Here is a 24,204-nt window from a genome sequence, read left to right as displayed (position 1 = left end):
CTACCTCCTTCTGTTTCATGGATTGGAGTTCCATTCATACATTGTCATATTCATGTAATGTGTTTATGTAACTTTGTAAATGCTGTTCATTCTGTACACATGACATCTATTCATCTGTCCATCCGGGGAGAGGGATCCTCCTCTGTTGCTCTCCTGAAGGTTTCTTCACTTTTTTCCCTGTCAAAGGTTATTTTTGGGGAGTTTTTCCTGATTTGATGTGAGGTCAAAGGTCAGGGATGTCGTAGGTGTACAGATTGTAAAGCCCTCTGAGGATAATTTGTGATATTGGGCTATACAAAATGAACTCAATTGAATTGAATTGAATCACATTCAACCATATATATATATATATATATATATATATATATATATATATATATATATATACACACACATATATATATGTATATTATATATCACCAAATCAGTTATACATATACATACATATATATATATATATATATATATATATATATATATATATATATATATATATATATATATATATATATATATATATATGTATATGTATAACTGATTTGGTGATGACTGGGTGGAAGACGTCAGACCACCATTGACTGTATTAAAGTATTAAGTATTAAAAATTATCATTATATTCACTATTATTTTAGTTTGTCCAATTACTTCTGAGCCTCTGAAAATGTGTTGGACTGTGTACAAATGACTAATTCCTAAACAATTAATGGCATATTGTTTTTATAACCATTTAAATAAAGCTGAATATCTGGACTTGACAAATTGAGAACCCCAGAAGAAATGATATAACTGTTTTAACAGGCTGAGTTAGTGACATTGAACACTGAATGTCTCTGTGTAATGTCTGCCAGAACACAACAACAGAAACAAAGTATTTGCTGAGAATATCCCATTTTACAATTTAAATGGACAAACATAACAAGATAGTCACACAAAGTCTGTAGTTATAGTGAATAGTAACGGCTAATAAGTACACAATTCACAAACACTGTTCACAGTAACACAGTAAGAGTAATAGAATCCTTGCTTCAATTAAACAGCTAACTATGACAGGATATGACAATCTCCAATCAAGGAGCAGATCACATGATGGTAACTCTCTCAGGTGAAACGTGGGCAGCCGAGCCCACTGGCTCCAGGCGCTGGCAGCGGTAGTGACTGGTGTCCAGGCCGCGGCGGATCCTGTGGAGCTTACGGGCCACACAGGGAAGCAGCATCAGCACCTTCCCCAGTATGACACACACTGGCAGGGCCAGGGCCACCATGAAGCTGGGGGGCAGGTAGAAACGGTAGGCATCCTCCTCAAAGGCTCGCTTCCAGCCGAACAGCAGGCCGTGGAAGGTAGCGATGAGCAGCGCGATGTAGCCCAGTGTGGACTGGAGCAAAGACAGGAAGACTCATGACGGTACATACAGCAAAGAGAGGAGAGCCAGCGGCCCATGACAGACAACTACAGGTACAAACTCCCCACTATGGAACATCCACCATGCCCGATTTACTCTATTCAAGCTTTTCCTGCTGCATCTTTACTGTTCATATCAGTGGCTTTAAACTGTGAGTTGCATTGGCCTGGATACACCGTTTATGGAGCTAATTAAGATACTTAAGAAAAACAGCAGCCAATTGCTGCAACGTCCCTCAAATTGCACTCGGAGTTGTAACATATTGTAAAATATAGATATACATCTTCTTAGAGTAGACTTCTGAGAATACACTTTCTGAGGATTATCCACGTCCATTCCAGAAATATAATTAGAAATTAAAGAAAAAAGATTCTCTTCATAAGCCCAGAACCTTTGAAGTTTTCTATGGTATGTAGTGGCAAAACACCTGGTTTCTATGTTTGTACCTGTATGAAGCTGAACTCCCTCCAGTTGAGCGTGCTGTGGACAGAGGGAATTGAGGTGATGGCCAGGAGTGACAGGAGCCCGAGACTCATGATCCCAAAGGAAACGTACATCTCCACCCTCCACACCTCCTCCTCATTCCACGCATTCTCAACATTAGCATGGACCTGCCAACACAAAGGATGCTCAAGATGGAATTCAACACAATCATCATCTTTCACTTTTTGTTTTATACATGGCCAGATTAACCTGCAATAAGTGAGCTGCTTTGCCTCTACAATGTTTACAGGAATACCTGCAGGGTTGCTGTGTGTTCGATTGATTTAACACAGTATTTAACCCATGTGTGGATGGACCCTCATGGATGTGAGCAGATCTTATGGCTGTGTTTGCTTCAGGTGTGTGTGTACATAATTTGATTATGTATACAGTTTTTTTAATATTTGCAGGCACTAACGTGGATTTGCATTTCAATTCCCTTGAATGTATACATGAGTGGAACTATCTACATTGTATTCCATTATTTAGATTTTTTATCTTTCAGGTATTATTTGCCATCAAATGGCTTTCCTTTGGAGAGGGATATGAGAAGATGAATATTAATCTCCCGTTTGGGTGTTTAGTATGAAGTGGACACTGTAAAAGGACATAGTTAGTGTCTGGACAGCTATTGTGGCCCTGACCAAAGTTGTACAACCCTATGTGCAACATTGTGCCATATTAAAAAAACAGGGATAGTCAGTATGTATATGTGAATTATTGGATATTAAATATCCAAATTTAAGTAGTGGTCCCGGTAATATTTGTTTACTGAAGTAGCATCTCACATGACATTAAGCTATGTTTCAGTCAAATAAATGTGGGTTGCTATCATGCTATCTTCAATGATTCATTACTTCAGTGGATTACTTCCTACTAAATCCATCCATCCATCCATTATCAGCCGCTTATCCGGGGTCGGGTCGCGGTGGCAGCAGGTTCAGCAGGCCGACCCAGGCTTCCCTCTCACCCGCAACACTTTCCAGCTCATTCTGAGGGATCCCGAGGCGTTCCAAGGCCAGCCGGGAGATATAATCCCTCCAGCGTGTCCTCGGTCTTCCCCGGGGCCTCCTACCAGTTGGACGTGCCCGGAAAACCTCTAATGGGAGGCGTCCAGGAGGCATCCTGACTAGATGCCCGAACCACCTCAGCTCCTTTGGACACGAAGGAGCAGCGACTCGACTCCGAGCTCCCCCCTGATGTCCGAGCTCCTTACCCTATCTCTAAGGCTGAGCCCGGCCACCCTACGGAGGAAGCTCATTTCGGCCGCTTGTATCCGAGATCTCGTTCTTTCGGTCACGACCCAGAGTTCGTGACCATAGGTGAGGGTTGGATCGTAGACCGACCAGTAAATGGAGAGCTTTGCCTTCCGGCTCAGCTCCTCTTCACCAAGACGGACCGGTACAGCGCCTGTTTTACTGCTGCAGCCGCACCGATCCGCCTGTCGATCTCCCGCTCCACCTTACCCTCACTCGTGAACAAGACCCCGAGATACTTGAACTCCTTCGCTTGGGGTAGGCAGTTTGTCCCCACCTGGAGGGAGCAATCCGCCGGTTTCCGGCAGAGCACCATCGCCTCAGATTTGGAGGTGCTAACTCTCATCCCTGCCGCTTCGCTCTCGGCTGCAAAACGCCCCAGTGAATGGAGGCAAACAGGACCACATCAACCGCGAACAGCAGAGAGGCGATCCCGAGACTCCCGAACCGGATCCTCTCCGCCCCCTGGCTGCGCCTAGATATCCTGTCCATGAAGGTCACGAACAGGACCGGTGATAAAGGGCACCCCTGGCGGAGGCCAACACCCACTGGGAACGTGTCTGACTTACTACCAAGGATACGAACACAGCTCCTACTGCAGGCGTACAGAGACCGGATGGCCCGTGCCAACGGGTCCGGCACCCCATACTCCCGCAGCACCCCCCACAAAAACCCTGAGGGACCTGGTTGAAAGCCTTCTCCAGGTCTACAAAGCACATGTACACTGGTTGGGCAAACTCCCAGGACCCCTCCAGTAATCTTGCGAGGGTAAAGAGCTGGTCCACTGTTCCACGACCGGGACGGAATCCGCACTGTTCGTCTTGAATCCGAGGTTCGACAAGCGGTCGGAGCCTCCTCTCCAGCACCCTGGCATAAGCTTTTCCCGGGAGGCTGAGCAGTGTGATACCACGATAGTTCGAGCACACTCTCCGGTCCCCCTTCTTGAAGATGGGAACCACCACCCCGGTCTACCAGTCCATGGACACTGTTCCCGACCCCCATGCGACACTGAAAAAGCGTGTCAACCAAGACAGCCCAACAATGTCCAGCGCTTTCAGCATCTCAGGGCGGATCTCATCCACCCCTGGCGCCTTGCCACCAAGGAGCTTTTTGATTACCTTAGCGACCTCTGCCAGGGATATGGGTGAAACCACCCCAAAGTCTTCCGGCGCTGCCCCCTCTCCAGGGCACATGTTGGCCGGGTTTAGGAGTTCCTCAATGTGCTCTTTCCACCGCCCGACGATATCCCCAGTCCGGGTCAGCAGTTCCCCCCCCCTGCTGAGAACAGCCTGGGGTAGACCCTGCTTTCCCTTCCTGAACGTCGGATGGTTTGCCAGAACTTCCTTGAGGCCAACCGAAAGTCCTTCTCCATGGCCTCCCCGAACTCCTCCCATGCCCGAGTTTTAGCCTCCACGACCATCGCCCTTCTGGCCCGCCGGTACCTGTCAGCTGCTTCAGGAGACCCCTGGGCCAGCCACGCCCGAAAGGCCTCCTTCTTCAGTTTGACGGCTTCCCTCACCCCCGGTGTCCACCACCGGGTTCTCGGGTTGCCGCCACGACAGGCACCGATGACCTTCCGGCCAAATCCCTTGAGCAGCCGCGTCCACAATAGAGGCTTTGAACAAGGTCCACTCGGATTCCATGTCCCCAGCCTCCCTCGGGATTTGTGAGAAGTTCTTCCGGAGGTGGGAGTTGAAGACCTCCCGGACAGGATCCTCTGCCAGACGTTCCCAGTTCACCCTCACTACACGTTTGGGCTTGCCAGGTCTTTCTAGCCGACTCCCCCGCCATCTGATCCAACTCACCACCAGGTGGTGATCAGCTCTGCTCCTCTCTTCACCCGAGTGTCCAAGACATACGGCCGCAGATCAGATGATACGATTACAAAGTCGATCATTGATCGCCGACCTAAGGTTCTTGTACCAGGTACACTTATGAGCCACCTTATGTTCGGACATGGTGTTTGTTTATGGACAAACTGTGGCTAGCACAGAAGTCCAACAACAAAACACCATTCGGGTTCAGATCGGGCAAGCCGTTCCTCCCAATCACGCCCCGCCAGGTTTCTCTGTCATTGCCCACGTGAGCGTTGAAGTCTCCCAGGAGAACTATGGAGTCGGCAGGCGGCTCCCTTTCCAGGACCCCTCCCACTGACTCCAAGAAGGCCGGATACTCCGAAATGCTGTTCAGTGCATAAGCACAAACAACAGTCAGAGCCTTACTCCCCGCAACCCGTAGGTGCAGGGAGGCGACCCTCTCGTTCCCCGGGGAAAACTCCAACACAGCGGCGCTCAGCCGGGGGCTCGTGAGTATCCCCACTCCCGCCCGGCGCCTCTCACCCTGGGCAACTCCAGAAAAGGACAAAGTCCAACCCTTCTCCAGGAGCTTGGTTCCAGAGCCCATGCTGTGCGTGGAGGTGAGCCCAACTATATCTAGTTGGTACCGCTCCACCTCCTGCACCAGCTCCGGCTCTTTCCCCGCTAGTGAGGTGACGTTCCACGTCCCTAGAGCTAGTCTATGCCGCCGGCGATCGGCCCGCTCAGGTCTCCCGCCTGGCCCGCCGCCCGGTCTACATAGCACCCGACCCCGATAATTCTCCCTGCGGGTGGTGGGTCCACATATATATAGTTATATTTCTCGTGATAATAATAGCTGTCTTTTTAACAAGCTAGGTTAGCAAACAAACAACCTAACAGCACCTATGCAATCATTTAAATTAAAACCAGTGACGTAACGTCATCCCTCACTCAACCAATTATGTAACATCATCACTGTCAACCAATGATGTAACGTCATCACTCACTCAACCAATGATGTAACGTCATCGCTCACTCAACCAATGATGTAACATCATCACTCAGTCAACCAATGATGTAACGTCATCACTGTCAACCAATGATGTAACGTCATCACTCACTCAACCAATGATGTAACGTCATCACTCACTCAACCAATGATGTCATCGCTCACTCAACCAAAGATGTAGCGTCATCACTCACTCAACCAATGATGTCATCGCTCACTCAACCAAAGATGTAACGTCATCACTCACTCAACCAATGATGTAACGTCATCACTCACTCAACCAATGATGTCATCACTCACTCAACCAAAGATGTAACGTCATCACTCACTCAACCAGTGATGTAACGTCATCACTCACTCAACCAATGATGTCATCGCTCACTCAACCAAAGATGTAACGTCATCACTCACTCAACCAATGATGTCATCGCTCAATCAACCAATGATGTAACGTCATCACTCACTCAACCAATGATGTAATGTCATCACTTACTCAACCAATGATGTCATCGCTCACTCAACCAAAGATGTAACGTCATCACTCACTCAACCAATGATGTAACGTCATCACTCACTCAACCAATGATGTTACGTCATCACTCAGTCAACCAATGATGTAACGTCATCACTCACTCAACCAATGATGTTACGTCATCACTCAGTCAACCAATGATGTAACGTCATCACTCACTCAACAAATGATGTCATCGCTCACTCAACCAAAGATGTAACGTCATCACTCACTCAACCAGTGATGTAACGTCATCACTCACTCAACCAATGATGTCATCGCTCACTCAACCAAAGATGTAACGTCATCACTCACTCAACCAATGATGTCATCGCTCAATCAACCAATGATGTAACGTCATCACTCACTCAACCAATGATGTAATGTCATCACTCACTCAACCAATGATGTCATCGCTCACTCAACCAAAGATGTAACGTCATCACTCACTCAACCAATGATGTAACGTCATCACTCACTCAACCAATGATGTTACGTCATCACTCAGTCAACCAATGATGTAACGTCATCACTCACTCAACCAATGATGTCATCGCTCACTCAACCAAAGATGTAACGTCATCACTCACTCAACCAGTGATGTAACGTCATCACTCACTCAACCAATGATGTCATCGCTCAATCAACCAATGATGTAACGTCATCACTCACTCAACCGGTGATGTTATGTTACGTCATCACTCACTCAACCGGTGATGTTACGTCATCACTCACTCAACCGGTGATGTTACGTCATCACTCACTCAGTGACAGACCTTTACGTTGCCCCCAATTTGAATGAATCCAATGAATAATGTAATATGGTGGACATGCTGTTAGAGCCTTGCACCCCACTGACCTGCTGATAAGCAGTGTTGAGCAGCAGGTACCTCTCAGACCTCCTCATGGGCAGACACAGGCTGTAGGCAACATGGACAGCAGCCAGGAAGAAGCTGAGGAGACCCAGTTGTTTCCGACTCTGCAGCCAGCCCTCCAGCCAGTGTGGGAAATGTCTGTACTTGGTACCATAGTAGAGCTGGTGGGCAGCTGCCAGCTGGCCTGCCAGGTACACCAGGGCCAAGAGAGTGATGGCAACAGTGGGCAGTGTCCGGTTCACCATCTCTATGGGGATCTTGTAGAAGTCACTCTGCTTGTATTTCACATATGGGTGGATGATATCTCGTACAAAAGCGTAAGCAAAAAAGAAGATCGAGAGGGCTACGGCAGCAAGGACGGGGCCCTTCCAGCCAGGAAATAATTGTATGGGAATATTCTCAATATCCCGCGAGGAAGACAGGGTGCCCATATCCACCGGCAGGAAGTTGAGCTGGCGGGCTAACTCCATAATCTGATGTCGAGCCTCCACAGAGTCACTGCAGATAAACACCTACACAGAGCAAGCAAGAAGATTGGATCAGTGAAGACAACCAGGATGGTGAGAACATCTGCTGTCGGAAATAGCCCCAGCAAATGCACTTTGTCCTCCTGTTTGAGTGACGGTTGCAAAGAAAAGATTCTGGCTGTTATAGGAAATTATTGAACTGTTAAAAATAAAACTATACATTTGTGAGCTGTTTTAAAGATTCAGGTCTACAGTAAGAAACAATAACACATTATTAGTTATGCCCTTGCCCATGCAGTTTGCAGATTTGATGAAAAGAAGATAAATATAGACTAATTCATATATAAGCTGTATGTCATGTCATCTCTCGAGGATATCGAAAAACAAGTTGGTTTGTATTTGCTACCCTTTGTTACAGAGCTGTGAACCTTTAAACAAGTAATAGAGATGTTTCCTTCTAAATTGTTTCATTTAAATAGATTTAAGAGTCCTGGATAGGTAAAACACCAGCATTGCGCAATTAAATGAGCAGGGAAAATATATCCTTGTAACCACTTTCTGGGTTTTGACCTGCTTACCAGCCCCTTCGTTCTCTTACCTACTTGCCTTGTCAGTATGTGTCTGTATACATCAAGTGTCACTGTTGATATACATCCTCTCTGTGGTTTGTACAGTACGTAGACATAGTTACATGTACCTACGGTCTATAATCATTAAATTAAATTCTGTTTATTTTGTATAGCCTAAAATCACATATTACAAATTTGCGTCAGAGGGCTTTACAATCTGTACACATACGACATCCCTGACCTTTGACCTCACATCGGATCAGGAAAAACTCCCCAAAAATAACCTTTCACAGGGAAAAAAGTGAAGAAACCTTCAGGAGAGCAACAGAGGAGGATCCCTCTCCCCAGATGGACAGAAGAATAGATGTCATGTGTACAGATGAACAGTGTTACAGAGTTACATAACCACATTCAATGAATATGATATAAATTATGAATAATGAGTAGTAGACCCTATGAGACGTGAAGTCACAAAGACTCTGGGGGGGAAGCAGAGTTAATAAGGTGCAATGGAGAGATGTCAATTCATCCATAAGGAGAGAGAGAAGAGGAGATAGGTGCTCAGTGTATCCTAAAACATCCCCCAGCAGCCTATAGGCCTATAGCAGCATATCAAGGGGCTGGACCAGGGCAAACCTGATTCAGCCCTAACTATAAGCACTATCAAAGAGGAAAGTCTTAAGTCTATTCTTGAATGAGGTGACTGTGTCTGCCTCCCGGACTGAAAGTGGAAGCTGGTTCCATAAAAGAGGAGCTTGATAACTGAAGGCTCTGGCTCCCATCCTACTTTTTAGGACTCTAGGAACCACAAGTAGCCCCGCATTTAGTGAGCGCAGCTCTCTAGTGGGGCAATATGGTACTACAAGCTCCTTAAATGTGATTCTTGATTTTACAGGGAGCCAGTGCAGAGCAGCTAATACAGGAGTCATGTGATCTCTTTTCTTAGTTTTTGTGAGTACACGAGCTGCAGCATTCTGGATCAACTGGAGGGATTTAAGAGACTTATTAGAGCAGCCTGATAATAAGGAGTTGCAGTAATCTAGTCTGGAAGTAACAAACGCGTGAACCAGCTTTTCTGCATCTTTTTGAGACAAGATGTGCCTGATTTTTGAAATGTTACGTAGATGAAAAAATGCAGTCCTTGAGATTTGCTTAACGTGGGAGTTAAAGGACAAGTCTGGGTCAAAGATAACTAGAGATTCTTTACAGTGGTGTTGGATGCCAGGGCAATGCCATCTACAGAAACCACATCACCAGATAATTGATCTCTGAGGTGTTCAGGGCCAGTAAAATAACTTTAGTTTTGTCTGAGTTTAACATCAGGAACATGGTCCCTCATCTGACAATCTATAGAGCTCATCGAGAATATGGTGATGAAAAGCCAACTATTCAGTCTCTAAACATTCATTCCCCTGAAGAGAACCTTCTTTTTATTCTGAAACTCTCAACAGCACCTCCTCTGGAGCAGGTTAGGTGTGCTGTAAAAGTAACCATGACGATCTAGCCAGGTTAAAAGAGAGCCATTTGTTACATTAAAACATTCTTAACATACTGGATAAGCCACTAATCTCTCCCACTAAGAATATGCTCAGTTGTCATGAAGCTGGCTCAGGTGTCATGCAATGACTCACAGTAAGTGTGCAACCACAGTCACATGAATAGTTGGTTGTATTTGTGTAAAGATGGTTCAAGATTCAAGATTTTTATTTGCCATTTGTGCCTGGACCAACAGTCCAGACACATTGGAACTCTTATGCAGGGCTCTCCGAGTCAACGTTTCAGAAATAACATTATATTATAAGAAAGAAGAGAACAATACAAGATATAAAAGAGAACACTGTAAAGAAGTGGTGATGTATACAGAGGGGTGGTACTATGTACAAGGTAATCCCTGTTCTCTGGAGTCAGATGTATGACTGACTCCAGGTGCATGACATTTGACCTCTTCCCAGTGGACGCTGCAAGTGGTTTTGGTCTGGTGTTCACAGAGAGCTGAAGTTGTCTAAGTTCATCCACACACTTGTCCTGGGTCCTTGAAGTCAGTGGGCGTCCAGAGGAAGATCAGGGTGGACATTCACATCAAACAACAGGGATCATCTTTGAACAGCGACATCTCTCCATATACCACCAGCTGCTCTGCCTAATGGGCCGGTCTCCTGCCATGGCCCTCCCGATCCGATGTGAGGTCAAAGGTCAGGGATGTCGTATGTGTACAGATTGTAAAGCCCTCTGAGGCTAATTTGTAATTTGTGATTTTGGGCTATACAAAAAAACTGAATTGAATTGAATTATTCTCATGTGACTGACGGTCCATACTTATGTGACTTGATAATAGCAGAGCCGTCTCAGTGACAACTGAACAAACAACTTCATCGTTGTAAAAGATGAAGTGAAAAGCCATTGAAATCTCCAGGAGAAGCTTGTAAGTGGACATTGATTAGTCCATTTGTTTCTCAAAGAGTAGAACATGAGTGATTGTACCTGTGTGCTGGCGTCTTTGGGGCAGCTCTGCTGCATTGCCCAGGCTGAGATGACGTTGAAGCCTTTGACCGCAATGGAGTCTGGCAGCAGTGAAGCCAGATACTCAGCGTTTGACTCTGGATACTGGTTCACCCTCCTGTTGTTACTCACATCCACCAGGATCTTGCCTGCAGGACAACAAGACAAACTCATGATTTCTATAGTTAAAGACATTCATTATATACTAAACTTGGGCTATGAGCTGCACAATATGCCTTTCTAGACTATTTGGGATTGTATGAGTCAACAATGTGCAATACTAGACAGTAAATCCTCCTTGGTGTTGCCTCCAACTTTAACTTCTGTTTTTGTTGGCTGCATGTAGTATGAATGCAAATGCTTAAAATTAAATTGCATTGCACCTTCCTGACATCATCAGTGTGAGACATAAGGCTGCAGCGCGGCACACAGTGGGTACATCCCAAGTCTCTTAATTGCATCCCTGTTTCCTTTACTTGCATCTTTTCCTTGCGTCTTAGTGCCTCCCACCAATGATGTATGGAGAGACACAAGGAAACCATGCGAGGGGAGAGGAAACGACGAAATATGTTCCCGAGACGTTTTTTTTGCGAAAGATTGCATACCCATACTAAAACCATTTTACCTCTGCAACCACAAGGGCTATTTGAATAATGTTGGTGTTATAATAAAGGCAACACTTGTGAGTCCACAGGCAAATTTCATCCTAAGAACCCTCCCTTTAATCATGAGGGCATATGGGATCTGTCTATAGCAATCCAAATGAGATTGACAGCACTGTTAGCCAACCAAAATAAGCAAGGCTCCATATTTTGTGACGCGTAAGATCCGATATCCCATGTGGATACTGTGACACGAATCCGGTCAGGACTGCTTCCGTGTGTCATCATTTTGCGATCATAATTCCGCGTGTGGAGGTTAGCATTTATCATCAAACGTAAGCCAGATTTATCTACAATTGCTGGTAAAAATATTTTTGGATGGACGGCTTTGTTGGTGATGTTTTGCTGATGCTGTGTTGGAGAAGAAAGGGAAATATATCTCGTGAATAAGGAGGTTGTGGGCTTTACGGAGGGCTAATGTGTTTGACTGTAGCATATTGCTAACGAACACTAGATTTACAAATGTGACGTGTGTTCGATATTTATGTGAGATATTAAAATTGGTATTTGGTAATGTTGGGCTTTGGTGGTCATGTAATTAACTGCTCTGCAATGGCTCCCCGTAAAATCAAGAATCACATTTAAAATTCTTCTCCTCACCTACAAAGTCTTGATTGGTAAAGCACCATCATATCTTAAGGAGCTTGTAGTACCATGTTGCCCCACTAGAGAGCTGCGCTCACTAAATGCAGGGCTACTTGTGGTTCCTAGAGTCCTAAAAAGTAGGATGGGAGCCAGAGCCTTCAGTTATCAAGCTCCTCTTTTATGGAACCAGCTTCCACTTTCAGTCCTGGAGGCAGACACAGTCACCTCATTTAAGAATAGACTTAAGACTTTCCTCTTTAATAGCCCTTATAGTTAGGGCTGAATCAGGTTTGCCCTGGTCCAGCCCCTTGATATGCTGCTATAGGCTTATAGGCTGCTGGGGGATGTTTTAGGATACACTGAGCACCTATCTCCTCTTCTCTCTCTACTTATGGACACATTTACACAACGGCCATCGGCCTTATCAGTACTGCGTACAGACGGTCCTCTGGTGTGTTCAGAACAACCTGGAGCTGAACAAGCCCAAAACTGTAGAGATGACAGTGGACTTCAAGAAGAGCCCCCCAACACTACCCCCCTCACCATACTCAACTGCACTGTGTCTGCGGTGGAGACCTTCAAGTTTCAGGGATCCACAATCTGAAGTGGGCCTCCAACATCAACACCATCAGGAAAAAGGCCCAGCAGCTGCTGATCCTGTTCTACTCCGCCATAATCCAGTCTGTTCTCTGTTCTTCCATCACTGTGTGGTTTGGATCGGCCACCAAACAGGACAGAGGCAGACTACAACGGATAGTCAGGTCTGCAGAGAGAACTATTGGTTCCAGCCTGCCGTCCATCCTGGACTTGTACACCTCAAGTCAGGAAGCGGGCTGGAAAGATACAAGCTGTTCCAACTCCTTCCCTCTGGTAGGTGCTACAGAGCACTGTATGCCAAAACCACCAGACAAAGGAACAGCTTCTTCCCACTGGGGGGCGCTACAGAGCACTGTATGCCAAAACCACCAAACACAGGAACAGCTTCTTCCCACTGGGTGGCGCTACAGAGCACTGTATGCCAAAACCACCAGACAGAGGAACAGCTTCTTCCCACTGGGGGGCGCTACAGAGCACTGTATGCCAAAACCACCAGACAGAGGAACAGCTTCTTCCCACTGGGGGGCGCTACAGAGCACTGTATGCCAAAACCACCAGACAGAAGAACAGCTTCTTCCCACTGGGGGGCGCTACAGAGCACTGTATGCCAAAACCACCAGACACAGGAACAGCTTCTTCCCACTGGGGGGCGCTACAGAGCACTGTATGCCAAAACCACCAGACACAGGAACAGCTTCTTCCCACTGGGGGGCGCTACAGAGCACTGTATGCCAAAACCACCAGACACAGGAACAGCTTCTTCCCACTGGGGGGCACTACAGAGCACTGTATGCCAAAACCACCAGACAGAGGAACAGCTTCTTCCCACTGGGGGGCGGTACAGAGCACTGTATGCCAAAACCACCAGACACAGGAACAGCTTCTTCCCACTGGGGGGCGCTACAGAGCACTGTATGCCAAAACCACCAGACAGAGGAACAGCTACTTCCCACTGGGGGGCGCTACAGAGCACTGTATGCCAAAACCACCAGACACAGGAACAGCTTCTTCCCACTGGGGGGCGCTACAGAGCACTGTATGCTAAAACCACCAGACACAGGAACAGCTTCTTCCCACTGGGGGGCGCTACAGAGCACTGTATGCCAAAACCACCATACAGAGGAACAGCTTCTTCCCACTGGGGGGCGCTACAGAGCACTGTATGCCAAAACCACCAGACAGAGGAACAGCTTCTTCCCACTGGGGGGCGCTACAGAGCACTGTATGCTAAAACCACCAGACACAGGAACAGCTTCTTCCCACTGGGGGGCGCTACAGAGCACTGTATGCCAAAACCACCAGACAGAGGAACAGCTTCTTCCCACTGGGGGGCGCTACAGAGCACTGTATGCCAAAACCACCAGACAGAGGAACAGCTTCTTCCCACTGGGGGGCGCTACAGAGCACTGTATGCTAAAACCACCAGACACAGGAACAGCTTCTTCCCACTGGGGGGCGCTACAGAGCACTGTATGCCAAAACCACCAGACAGAGGAACAGCTTCTTCCCACTGGCCGATTAATCACCTCCATCTGCACTTTCATGACCACTTTCTGCACTGCATCCCTAATTCACTGTTGTTGTTGTTGTTGTTGTTTATATTGTACATACATGTTGCTATTGTTGTCTTTAATGTCTTTATATTCATCCTGTCTTTTGTAATTTAAATATGTATGTACGATGAGAGCTTTGCGTGAAACCAGAGTCAAATTCCATGTATGTGCACACATACATGGCCAATACAGCTGATTCTGATTCTGATTTACATGTCTTCATTGCACATTACTAACTCTACTTCTTCTCCGGAGTCTTTGTGCCTTCTCGCTTCATAGGGTCCATTGGACCTGGCTGTGTCTGAAGCTGGTCCTGGCTCCTGACTCCTTGCCCCTGCTTCCTGCATCCAGCCCCTGGCCCTGCCTCCTTCTTTGTGCCTCCCGCCTCAAGAGCCGGGCCTCATTGGTCCAGCCTATTTCGCGATTTTCAATTCAATTCAATTTTTCAGTTTATTTTGTATAGCCCAATATCACAAATTTGCCTCAGAGGGCTTTACAATCTGTACACATACGACATCCCTGACTTTTGACCTCACATCGGATCAGGAAAAACTCCCCAAAAATAACCTTTGACAGGGAAAAAAGGGAAGAAACCTTCAGGAGAGCAACAGAGGAGGATCCCTCTCCCCGGATGGACAGAAGAATAGATGTCATGTGACCAGATGAACAGAGTTACATAAACATTCAATGAATATGACAGAAATGATTCATATGATGAGTAGTAGGCATGATGAACCTCCTTCACTTTTTTCCCTGTGAAAGGGTTTTTTCTATTATTTGGGAGTTTTTCCTGATTTGATGTGAGGTCAAAGGTTAGGGATGTCGTATATGTACAGATTGTAAAGACCTCTGAGGCAAATTCATAATTTGTGATATTGGGCTATACAAAATAAACTGAATTGAATTGAATGAAACTTTGACTGATCTTAATGAGCCCAGTCTAGTACTGTACGCTACTGAGGTGTCTTTCCCAGGAGTGACCTGGTTGACTAAAGTTAACTTACGTTACCATCAATGTGCATCAACGTAAAACCCACCGACAGTCCAACACACCATTTGCAGATTGACAACAAAGCTATACTGCCACGACGTTCAGAACCTCTATACCTGGCCCAAGGGTATTATTACAGCGCCAACCAATGTATGACATTTGTATTTCTGTATATTTCCAACACCATATTTGGTTATAATAAATTAAGCTCAGTCAGGAAGACCCTCTTTGCAGTTCTTTTCATTCATAATCTTAGTCTCTAATTCTCCCAGCGATTACTCCATCCCCTGATTGGGGGGCGTTAACCAATCAGATTTGTTTGATGCCATGTTGGCATCAAATACAGTGTAGGCTTTTATAAGGCCTACACATTTCGTCATTACTGTATCTAAAATGTTTTCATTATGAAGTGTTTGCTAGTGTAATGTTGAGGCATAAGAACATCATTCATAACTTTGTTTAGTGGTGTTGTGCAGTGTTGAAACGTAAGAGTACTTCTACAAATGTCCTCTTTGTTTTTCATGTTCATTGCTCTTCCTGTTAAAGATTAAGAATGAAACCTGACAAAGCTGGAAGCTAGCAGGGAAATAATCATTCAATATAAAGGAACTGTGTAACTCTTGCTTAAAGTTTATTTGAAATGAACTACTGTAGATTTTACTTTTAGCTTTGTAGACTTTTTTCAGCAATACTTATATTAAAATACTTGCAAGGTAACAATACCTCTAAGTACTTGAACTTCAATGAAAGTAGCCTGTAGAAAGCTGTGCGTTTACATGGAATGAGGTGACAGCTGCATCACTTTCCCAAGATGCAAACAACTGAATAGAAAATACAGAACATATCAATATTGAAATAGAAAAGTGCTAAGATGTGGTTTTACTTTATCTGTAAATTCAAATTCATATATATTCATATTGAATGTAAATTCATATGCTCCAGATGACGGATGTGTGACAACAGAAACACACATCTTGAAATGTATTGTAATACTATAAATGTGTCTTTTATTATTTAACAGGGATGTCGTATGTGTACAGATTGTAAAGCCCTCTGAGGCAAATTTGGAATTTGTGATTTTGGACTACAAAATATACTGAATTGAAATTTTAATTTAATTGATAATGGCTGATATGCCTTATATCCGACCAGAATCACCAGAGGACGGATCTGACTGTTTCAGCTCCAAGAACACAATATTTCTGAATAGAGAACTTGTGATCACACGGACAGTTTTAATCCCTAACAGCGGTCTCCAACCACCGGGCCGTAGCCCGGTACCGGGCCGTAGCCCGGTACCGGTCCGTGGGTCCTTTGTGTCATGTCCAGGAAACTGTGATGGTAAGTTAATCAGTTTCGTGTCTTGTGTCCATGTTGTCTCGTGATTTCCTGTTTTATTGTGAAAGTCAACTCTCCTCTTGTTTCAGGCAACTTGTTCCTTCCCCTGTGTGTTTCCCCTCTGGTCTGATTGGCTGCCTCCTGATTGTTTCCACCTGTGCCCTCACCCTGTGTATATATTGTCTGCGTCTCCCTTTGTCCTGTGACAGTTGGTCTCGTCTTTTGTGCCAGAGAACCAGCCATTTCCATGAAATTCACCAGGTTTGTTCATGTAGATTTTCTGTTTGTTCCAGTTAATTCATTACATTTGTTGTTGTTACTTTGCCTTGAGTCGTGCGTATGGGTTCTAGTCTTTGTTCGGTCATGACACTTTGGTACCGGGCCGCACAGAAAGAATGAATGAAAATGATTGATTATCAAGGTCTCAAATATATTTTATTTTGAAAAAGGGCCAGTGCGTCTGTGCGTTTGAGGCTCGTCTCGGTCACGTGATACCCTAAGCCTAAAAGCAAGCATAAATTAGTAAAAAACAGACGTCTTTGAAGTGCTTCTTTGGAAAGGGGAAAGGCCCAACGAGGAGACAGAAGAAGAAGAAGAAGAACAGCGTACGACTTCCAAGAAAAAGAAGGCTGCATTTAAAGGACAGCAGGGTTTAGGTCTGGCAGGGGATAAGGTATCTGACACAACCACTCCATCTCCTTGGTCTGCAGTGATTCAGGAGAAGGGGATCCATTGACTGAAAGATAGTAAAGTTAGTCACAACAATACGAGCTGCTCAGACAGACACCGAGGGCGGAGACCAGGACCAGCCCTCAGGATGTTGTCTGGTACCTTTTAGCCTGAACCTTGGGTTATCACTAGTTGATAATAAGCAGCCCCAAATTGGGGCCCAGTTGCTCTCAGGAGACCACTTGCAAATGAAATAATAATATAATAAAGTACTTCAAATATAATCATATAGATCATAATCTGTTTTGATAGATTAAATACTGGTGACCTACCTGACCTTGGAGCGACTGTGGGTCAGTGGCAGAGCAGTGACGTCCTTTAAATAAAAGCGTGGTAGTTTGATCCCCGGCTCTGCTAATCCATGTCCATGTGTCCTTGGGCAAGACTAGAACAGTGCATACAAGTACAGTCCATTTACCATTTACCTGGGACTGCATTGTAGGTCTGGACAGGTCCTGCTCAGGTCCCACAAAGGTGCATAGTCCTACAGAGAGAAGATGACATATCAATGGGACAGCTGCCTGATTCACATGGCAAATCAGAATGCTAAAAAAATCATTAAGTGCATGCACTTAATCTACGGTCAGGCAGCAAGATGCACACAAACACAGACGCAGTAACATTACACAAACACTTAGGTCCCTTGGCTAGCAATAGTAATATAACTTAGAACTATGTTATAAATAGCAAGTTAAACTAACGTTAATTACGTTTACAGAGCACAGCTTAGCTTAACTTCTATTGTAACACAACAACACAGCACAGACAGCATATATGATCAGTACTTACACTTTATTCATCCTGTAGGGATCCAGTAAGTGTTTAGAGACAAGTAACATTCAGCTGTCACTCAAAGGCTCAGTAGCCAATAGGGACGCTTCTCTTAGAGAAAACCCGCCCAGAACAGAAAGGAGTGACCGCCCCTGACTCTACGTACACAAATCAATTGCTCCACATTTTCCTGACATATGCGCGCAAAACGTCATTTGTGAGCGAAAAAGCAGCATTTGAGGCTCATGGCAGCAAATTCAATCACTTGTAGTTCTTGACTTGTGTCTGGGTTAGAAAAATATCCAAGAAAAAAATACCCTTTTCTTTCCACAACTTCACGGTTTTTTATACAGGTGTGTAAATGTATTTTGCCCCATATTCCCTGCAGTATGTGTGTGTATGTGTATTTGTAGAAAAGGATACATTTGAGTCACTACTTAAAAAGTGTAAAAGTTAAGAGAACGTCTTGTGGTAACATTGACAGTGTTCAGGTGAGATGTATGTTATCTACCCTCCAGTAGATGCTTGAGGTCCCACAAGATGGAGTAGTGCTCCCGGCGGATTGCCAGGAACACGATGCTGGCCTTCCCCACAGCGTCTTCATGGTGTGTCACATCTACCACGTGAGGAAATGACTGGGACGCCAGTTTGGGATGGCGGCTGCCGACCACCACATGGAAGCCACAGCGCAGTAGGCGGATGGTCAGGCACTTGGAGAAGTCACCTGAGCCAAGGATGGCCACTGTGGACCGGGCAGGCAGACGGGCAGTCTCTGGGTCTCCAACGCCGCTCTTTGTGCCGTTGGGCAGGAAACAGGCCTGCGCGTGTCGGGGGTGGTGGGAGGATAAAGGGCTCCTGCTGCCGCCCATCAGCGAAATGGAGTCCATCCTTCACTTCTTCTGTGCTTGTCTATTTAGGAGAATGTTCAGTAGTTCTAAGGGAGGAGGAAAGGAAGAGAGCAGACAGGTTTTCTTGCAGTCCCACATATCATTAAAGGTCGAACGACTGAAATAAAACATTTTAGCAGATTATGATGAGCGAGACACATGCTCAGATGTGATGCTTTTCATCTGAAAATAAAGATTTTTTTAACATTAAAGTGTGCAAATTGTTTTTTAACATTAAAGAGTGTAAATTGAAACTAATGCTGGTCTAAACAGATTAATATCGGGCTAATAGAGTGCTGCAGGAATAAGTTAAAAAAACAGTAAATGAGTTGCACTCCCAGTTCTTTTCTCAAAGTCAATGTGTCTTTTGAGAGGACTGTTGGTTCAATATATGGAATAAGGTCTGTGGATGAAACAAGCTTTAGACATTTTCAAGTTTTACAGATTAAAATATGTCAGTAAATAATAGATTTACAAGTCTTAAAGGTGGCATATTGTAAAACTCTGATGTTCATATCGGCTTTATATAAAGAAGAAGAAAGTGATACTGTGAAAATATTGAAATGCTCAATCCATGGAGAAATATTCAAAAACTCTGCCATTAAACGAACCGTCAGGTTTTCCATCATATTGTGAGGTTACAACTATACAATACACACAAATCATTTCACAGTTTTGTCCCAGTATGTTTGTGGTTGCAGTGTATGTAAAGGACATCAGCTGACAAGAAGTACACATGGACCCAAGCTGTTGCCTAGCAACGCATTACCATTTAACGCACGTTAAACGGCAGCGTTTGAGTGAATATGTAAATATTAAGACAGACAGTCTGAGAAAAATAAAGAGTTTTTTAACATTAAAGTGTGTAAACATGTTCTAGTTGAAACACAAATATAAGTGTGAACCTGGAAATGAGCACAATATGTCTTAAAAGTGGCTAAATGAAACGATAAAATGTTATCATGCAGACTAGTCGCTGATTAGTTAAGTTAAAAATCAGTTGACCTCTGTAACCACATAACACAGCACAGTATTTGGAAGCTATCAGACAGAGCTACACTCTGTGTGCTATTTCACTATTGGTACACTCAGAGCCTAGTTATGATGATGTCATTATCTCAGTTTAAGCATGGACACATTTAGAGCAGAAGCCAAAACTGCATTATGGGAAATGTAGGATCCAGTGTTTTGTAACTTTACCTTTGACGGGCACTATAGGTGCTATAGGCCTAGGCTGCTGGGGGACGTTTTAGGATACACTGAGCACCTATCTCCTCTTCTCTCTCTCCTTCTGGACGAATTCACATCTCTTCATTGCACCTTATTAATTCTACTTCTTCCCCGGAGTCTTTGTGACTTCTCGCCTCACAGCGTCCATTGGACCTGGCGGTGTCTAGAGCCGGTCCTGGCTCCTGGGCCCTGCCCCTTGACTCCTTGCCCATGCTTCCTGCCCCTTGGCCCTGACCTCCCGCCTAATTGAACCTGCCGATGCCCCCCATTCCTCCCCACTCCTTCTGTTCTCCTTCATGGTCCATGCCTATTACTAATTATTTATTCATATTCATTGAATGAGTTGTAACTCTGTAACTCTGTTCATCTGGTCACATGACATCTATTCTTCTGTCCATCCGGGGAGAGGGATCCTCCTCTGTTGCTCTCCTGAAGGTTTCTTCCCTTTTTTCCCTGTGAAAGGTTATTTTTGGGGAGTTTTTCCTGATCCGATGTGAGGTCAAAGGTCAGGGATGTCGTATGTGTACAGATTGTAAAGCCCTCTGAGGATAATTTGTAATTTGTGATTCTGGGCTATACAAAATAAACTGAATTAAATTGAATTAAAACCCGGGACATTGCTGCTGCACATCTTTGACTCTTATTAACTATCATCTCTGCTTGATGTTTACAATGTCAGCAGAATGTGCTTTAGCAGCACTAGAGGGACTGTACTTAAAACATGTTAAACAAATTACAAATGTTATAATATTGAACATTATTCAAATAAATAATATTTTTTTCCAAAAAGGAAAGGGTGCTCAGTTCAATTCAATTCAGTTTATTTTGTATAGCCCAATATCACAAATTACAAACTCCCCTCAGAGGGCTTTACAATCTGTACACATACGACATCCCTGACCTTTGACCTCACATCGCATCAGGAAAAACTCCCCAAAAAAACTGAAAAAAACCTTTCACAGGGAAAAAGGAGAAGAAACCTTCAGGAAAGCAACAGAGTGTCATGTGTACAGATGAACAGCGTTACAGAGTTACAACACATTCAATAAATATGACTAAAATTATGAATAATGAGTAGTAGGCATGGACCATGATCCAGACCTCCACAATCCATGAAACAGAACGAGGAAGAGAGGAGGGGGGGGGGAATCAGCAGGGCCATGGCAGAAAGCAGGACCACGGAGGCAGGAGGCATCACGAAGGAGGTTGGACCAATGAGTCCATGCCCAGGCCAGGGGCTGGATTCAGGAAGCGGAGGCAAGGAGTCAGGACCCAGGAGCCAGGACCGGCTTCAGAAACAGCCACCCTTTGAGGCGAGAAGGCACACAGACTCCAGGGAAGAAGTAGAGTTATTAAGGTGCAATGGAGAGATGTAAATTCATCCATAAGGAGAGAGAGAAGAGGAGATAGGTGCTCAGTGTATCCTAAAACATCCCCCAGCAGCCTATAAGCCTATAGCAGCATATCAATGGGCTGGACCAGGGCAAACCTGATTCAGCCCTAACTATAAGCACTATTAAAGAGGAAAGTCTTAAGTCTATTCTTGAATGAGGTGACTGTGTCTGCCTCCAGGACTGAAAGTGGAAGCTGGTTCCATAAAAGAGGAGCTTGATAACTGAAGGCTTTGGCTCCCATCCTACTTTTTAGGACTCTAGAACCACAAGTAGCCCCGCATTTAGTGAGCAGCTCTCTAGTGGGGCAATATGGTACTACAAGCTCCTTAAGATATGATGGTGCATCACCAATCAAGGCTTTGTAGGTGAGGAGAAGAATTTTAAATGTGATTCTTGATTTTACAGGGAGCCAGTGCAGAGCAGCTAATACAGGAGTCATGTGATCTCTTTTCTTAGTTTTTGTGAGTACACGAGCTGCAGCATTCTGGATCAACTGGAGGGATTTAAGAGACTTATTAGAGCAGCCTGATAATAAGGAGTTGCAGTAATCTAGTCTGGAAGTAACAAACGCGTGAACCAGCTTTTCTGCATCTTTTTGAGACAAGATGTGCCTGATTTTTTAAATGTTACGTAGATGAAAAAATGCAGTCCTTGAGATTTGCTTAACGTGGGAGTTAAAGGACAAGTCTCGATCAAAGATAACTAGAGATTCTTTACAGTGGTGTTGGATGCACCAGCCGTTTCCAAGGATGCAAGAGATCATCAATCTTCCCTCTAATAGTTCAAATCTTTTCATTGAAGAAGTTCATGAAGTCATTACTACTGAGGTCTATAGGAATACACGGCTCCACAGAGCTGTGACTCTCTGTCAGCCTGGCTACAGTGCTAAAGAGAACCCTGGGGTTGTTCTTATTTTTCTCTATTACTGATGAGTAATAGGCTGCTCTGGCATTACGGAGAGCCTTTTTATATGTTTTAAGGCTGTCTCGCCAAACTAAGCGTGATTCTTCCAGATTGGTGGAACGCCATATGCTTTAAAGCTTTCGTGAAGTTTGCTTTAGGTTGCTGGTCTGAGGGTTATACCAGGGAGCAAACCTCCTTTGACTCACCGTCTTTTTCTTCAGTGGGGCTATCGAGTCTAGTGTCATTCTCAGTGAGCCTGTAGCACTATCGACAAGATGATCAATCTGGGACGGACTAAAGTTAGCACAGGAGTCCTCCGTCACATTGAGACGTGGTATTGAATCAAATGCAGAAGGAATCGCTTCTTTAAATTTAGCTACAGCACTGTCAGTTAGACATCTGGTGTAGAAACTTTTGACTAACGGTGTACACTCCTCAAAAGTTATGAGGTACACACGTTGACAATGAGAGTTACATTTTGACTTTGGAAAAAGGAACTGACTAAAACAATCCCACCACAAGGTCCAGTATATGTTCTGGGGCTTGAATATGTGTGTGTTTGAAATGAAAAACATTGTCACTACTTTCTGAGGCTTGATGACTATAGAGGTTTTAATTATGGTTAATAAATCAGTTACTACTGCTCTCTAGATCAGCTATATGACAGCAATAAGAAGACATGTTGAGTTCCCAGGTTGTACAGCTGAAAACAGGCTAAAGCAGCCCGGTAGAAGCCGATCAGAGTACAGCTGTCTTCTCCGACCTTCTGTCAGCAGAGACGGGGTCTCGTGAAGGACACGGCCGTGCGTGCGTGTGTGTACGTGTGTGTACGCGTGTGTACGCGTGTGTACGCGTGTGTACGCGTGTGTACGCGTGTGTACGTGTGTGTACGTGTGTGTACGTGTGTGTACGTGTGCAGCCCGAGTGCACCTGTAGCGGTGCAGCACGGCCGCTGCTGCTCTGCCAACACACAGCACACAGCTAACTGATGACAACACGCACACACACACATACGTCCACACACACACGTCCAGTGACACCACGGACAGCCTGTGAGTATGCCGCTATGTTACAGACCTGGTTCTGCTCCGGGACCAGCTGCTAGCTGCTCCTCATCCTGGCGTTCTTCTACCTCCTGTCTGTACACATGCTGCGTTCACGTCCCGTGGGGAAGATCGGAGATAGCAGCTTCCGTCTTAAAATAACGCGTGTATAGTTTTTGCATTACAAGTAAACCTTTTTTGATTTAGGAGAACGAATATTATAATAACATATCGTAAATACTCTGAGCAGCAGTAACATATAAAATACAATAACCTATACAATACAAATACATACATGTTACTAACCAATATTTTAATAAGATAATAATATAAAGGGACCGAAACCAATTATACGCAGAAATGTAAATAATACAATTGGCTCGGTAGGCTAAAATTAAGAAATAAAAAAACGTGGGGTGGGGGGTATTGTTCTTGTGAACAACATTGGTGCATGTATACGGTTGTTATCACAGTCACAATGCTGTTACAAAGTATTCTAAATCTTTGTTAGGCATGAAACAAAAATGAAGATCTTGAATTACATATTTCTTAACCAGCAATTCATGGGATCTATCCCAAAAGGTTTTATACCATCACAGATGTAGAAAACAGTTGACATGTTTGGACAATTGACCAAGATCTATTTCATTGGAAAC

The 24,204-nt window shown here is 44.7% G+C and overlaps 1 protein-coding gene across 1 annotated transcript; it reads right to left on the bottom strand.

The window, feature by feature from the left end:
* Positions 1 to 933: 933 nt before the first annotated feature.
* steap2 (STEAP family member 2, metalloreductase) lies at positions 934 to 23,638 on the bottom strand. Its single transcript, XM_034560478.1, has 6 exons — positions 23,583 to 23,638; positions 18,603 to 19,025; positions 10,848 to 11,014; positions 7,315 to 7,842; positions 1,847 to 2,011; positions 934 to 1,373 (listed from the first exon to the last, which is right to left on the bottom strand). The coding sequence occupies exons 2-6, from the start codon at positions 18,976 to 18,978 to the stop codon at positions 1,080 to 1,082; spliced, it is 1,530 nt and encodes a 509-aa protein (XP_034416369.1). The 5' UTR covers positions 18,979 to 19,025; positions 23,583 to 23,638; the 3' UTR covers positions 934 to 1,079.
* Between the last annotated feature and the right edge of the window lie 566 nt (positions 23,639 to 24,204).

The sequence above is a fragment of the Cyclopterus lumpus genome, chromosome 20 (assembly GCF_009769545.1).
Source record: "Cyclopterus lumpus isolate fCycLum1 chromosome 20, fCycLum1.pri, whole genome shotgun sequence".
Lineage (NCBI taxonomy): Eukaryota > Metazoa > Chordata > Actinopteri > Perciformes > Cyclopteridae > Cyclopterus > Cyclopterus lumpus.
This window is presented reverse-complemented; position numbering and strand designations above follow the sequence as displayed.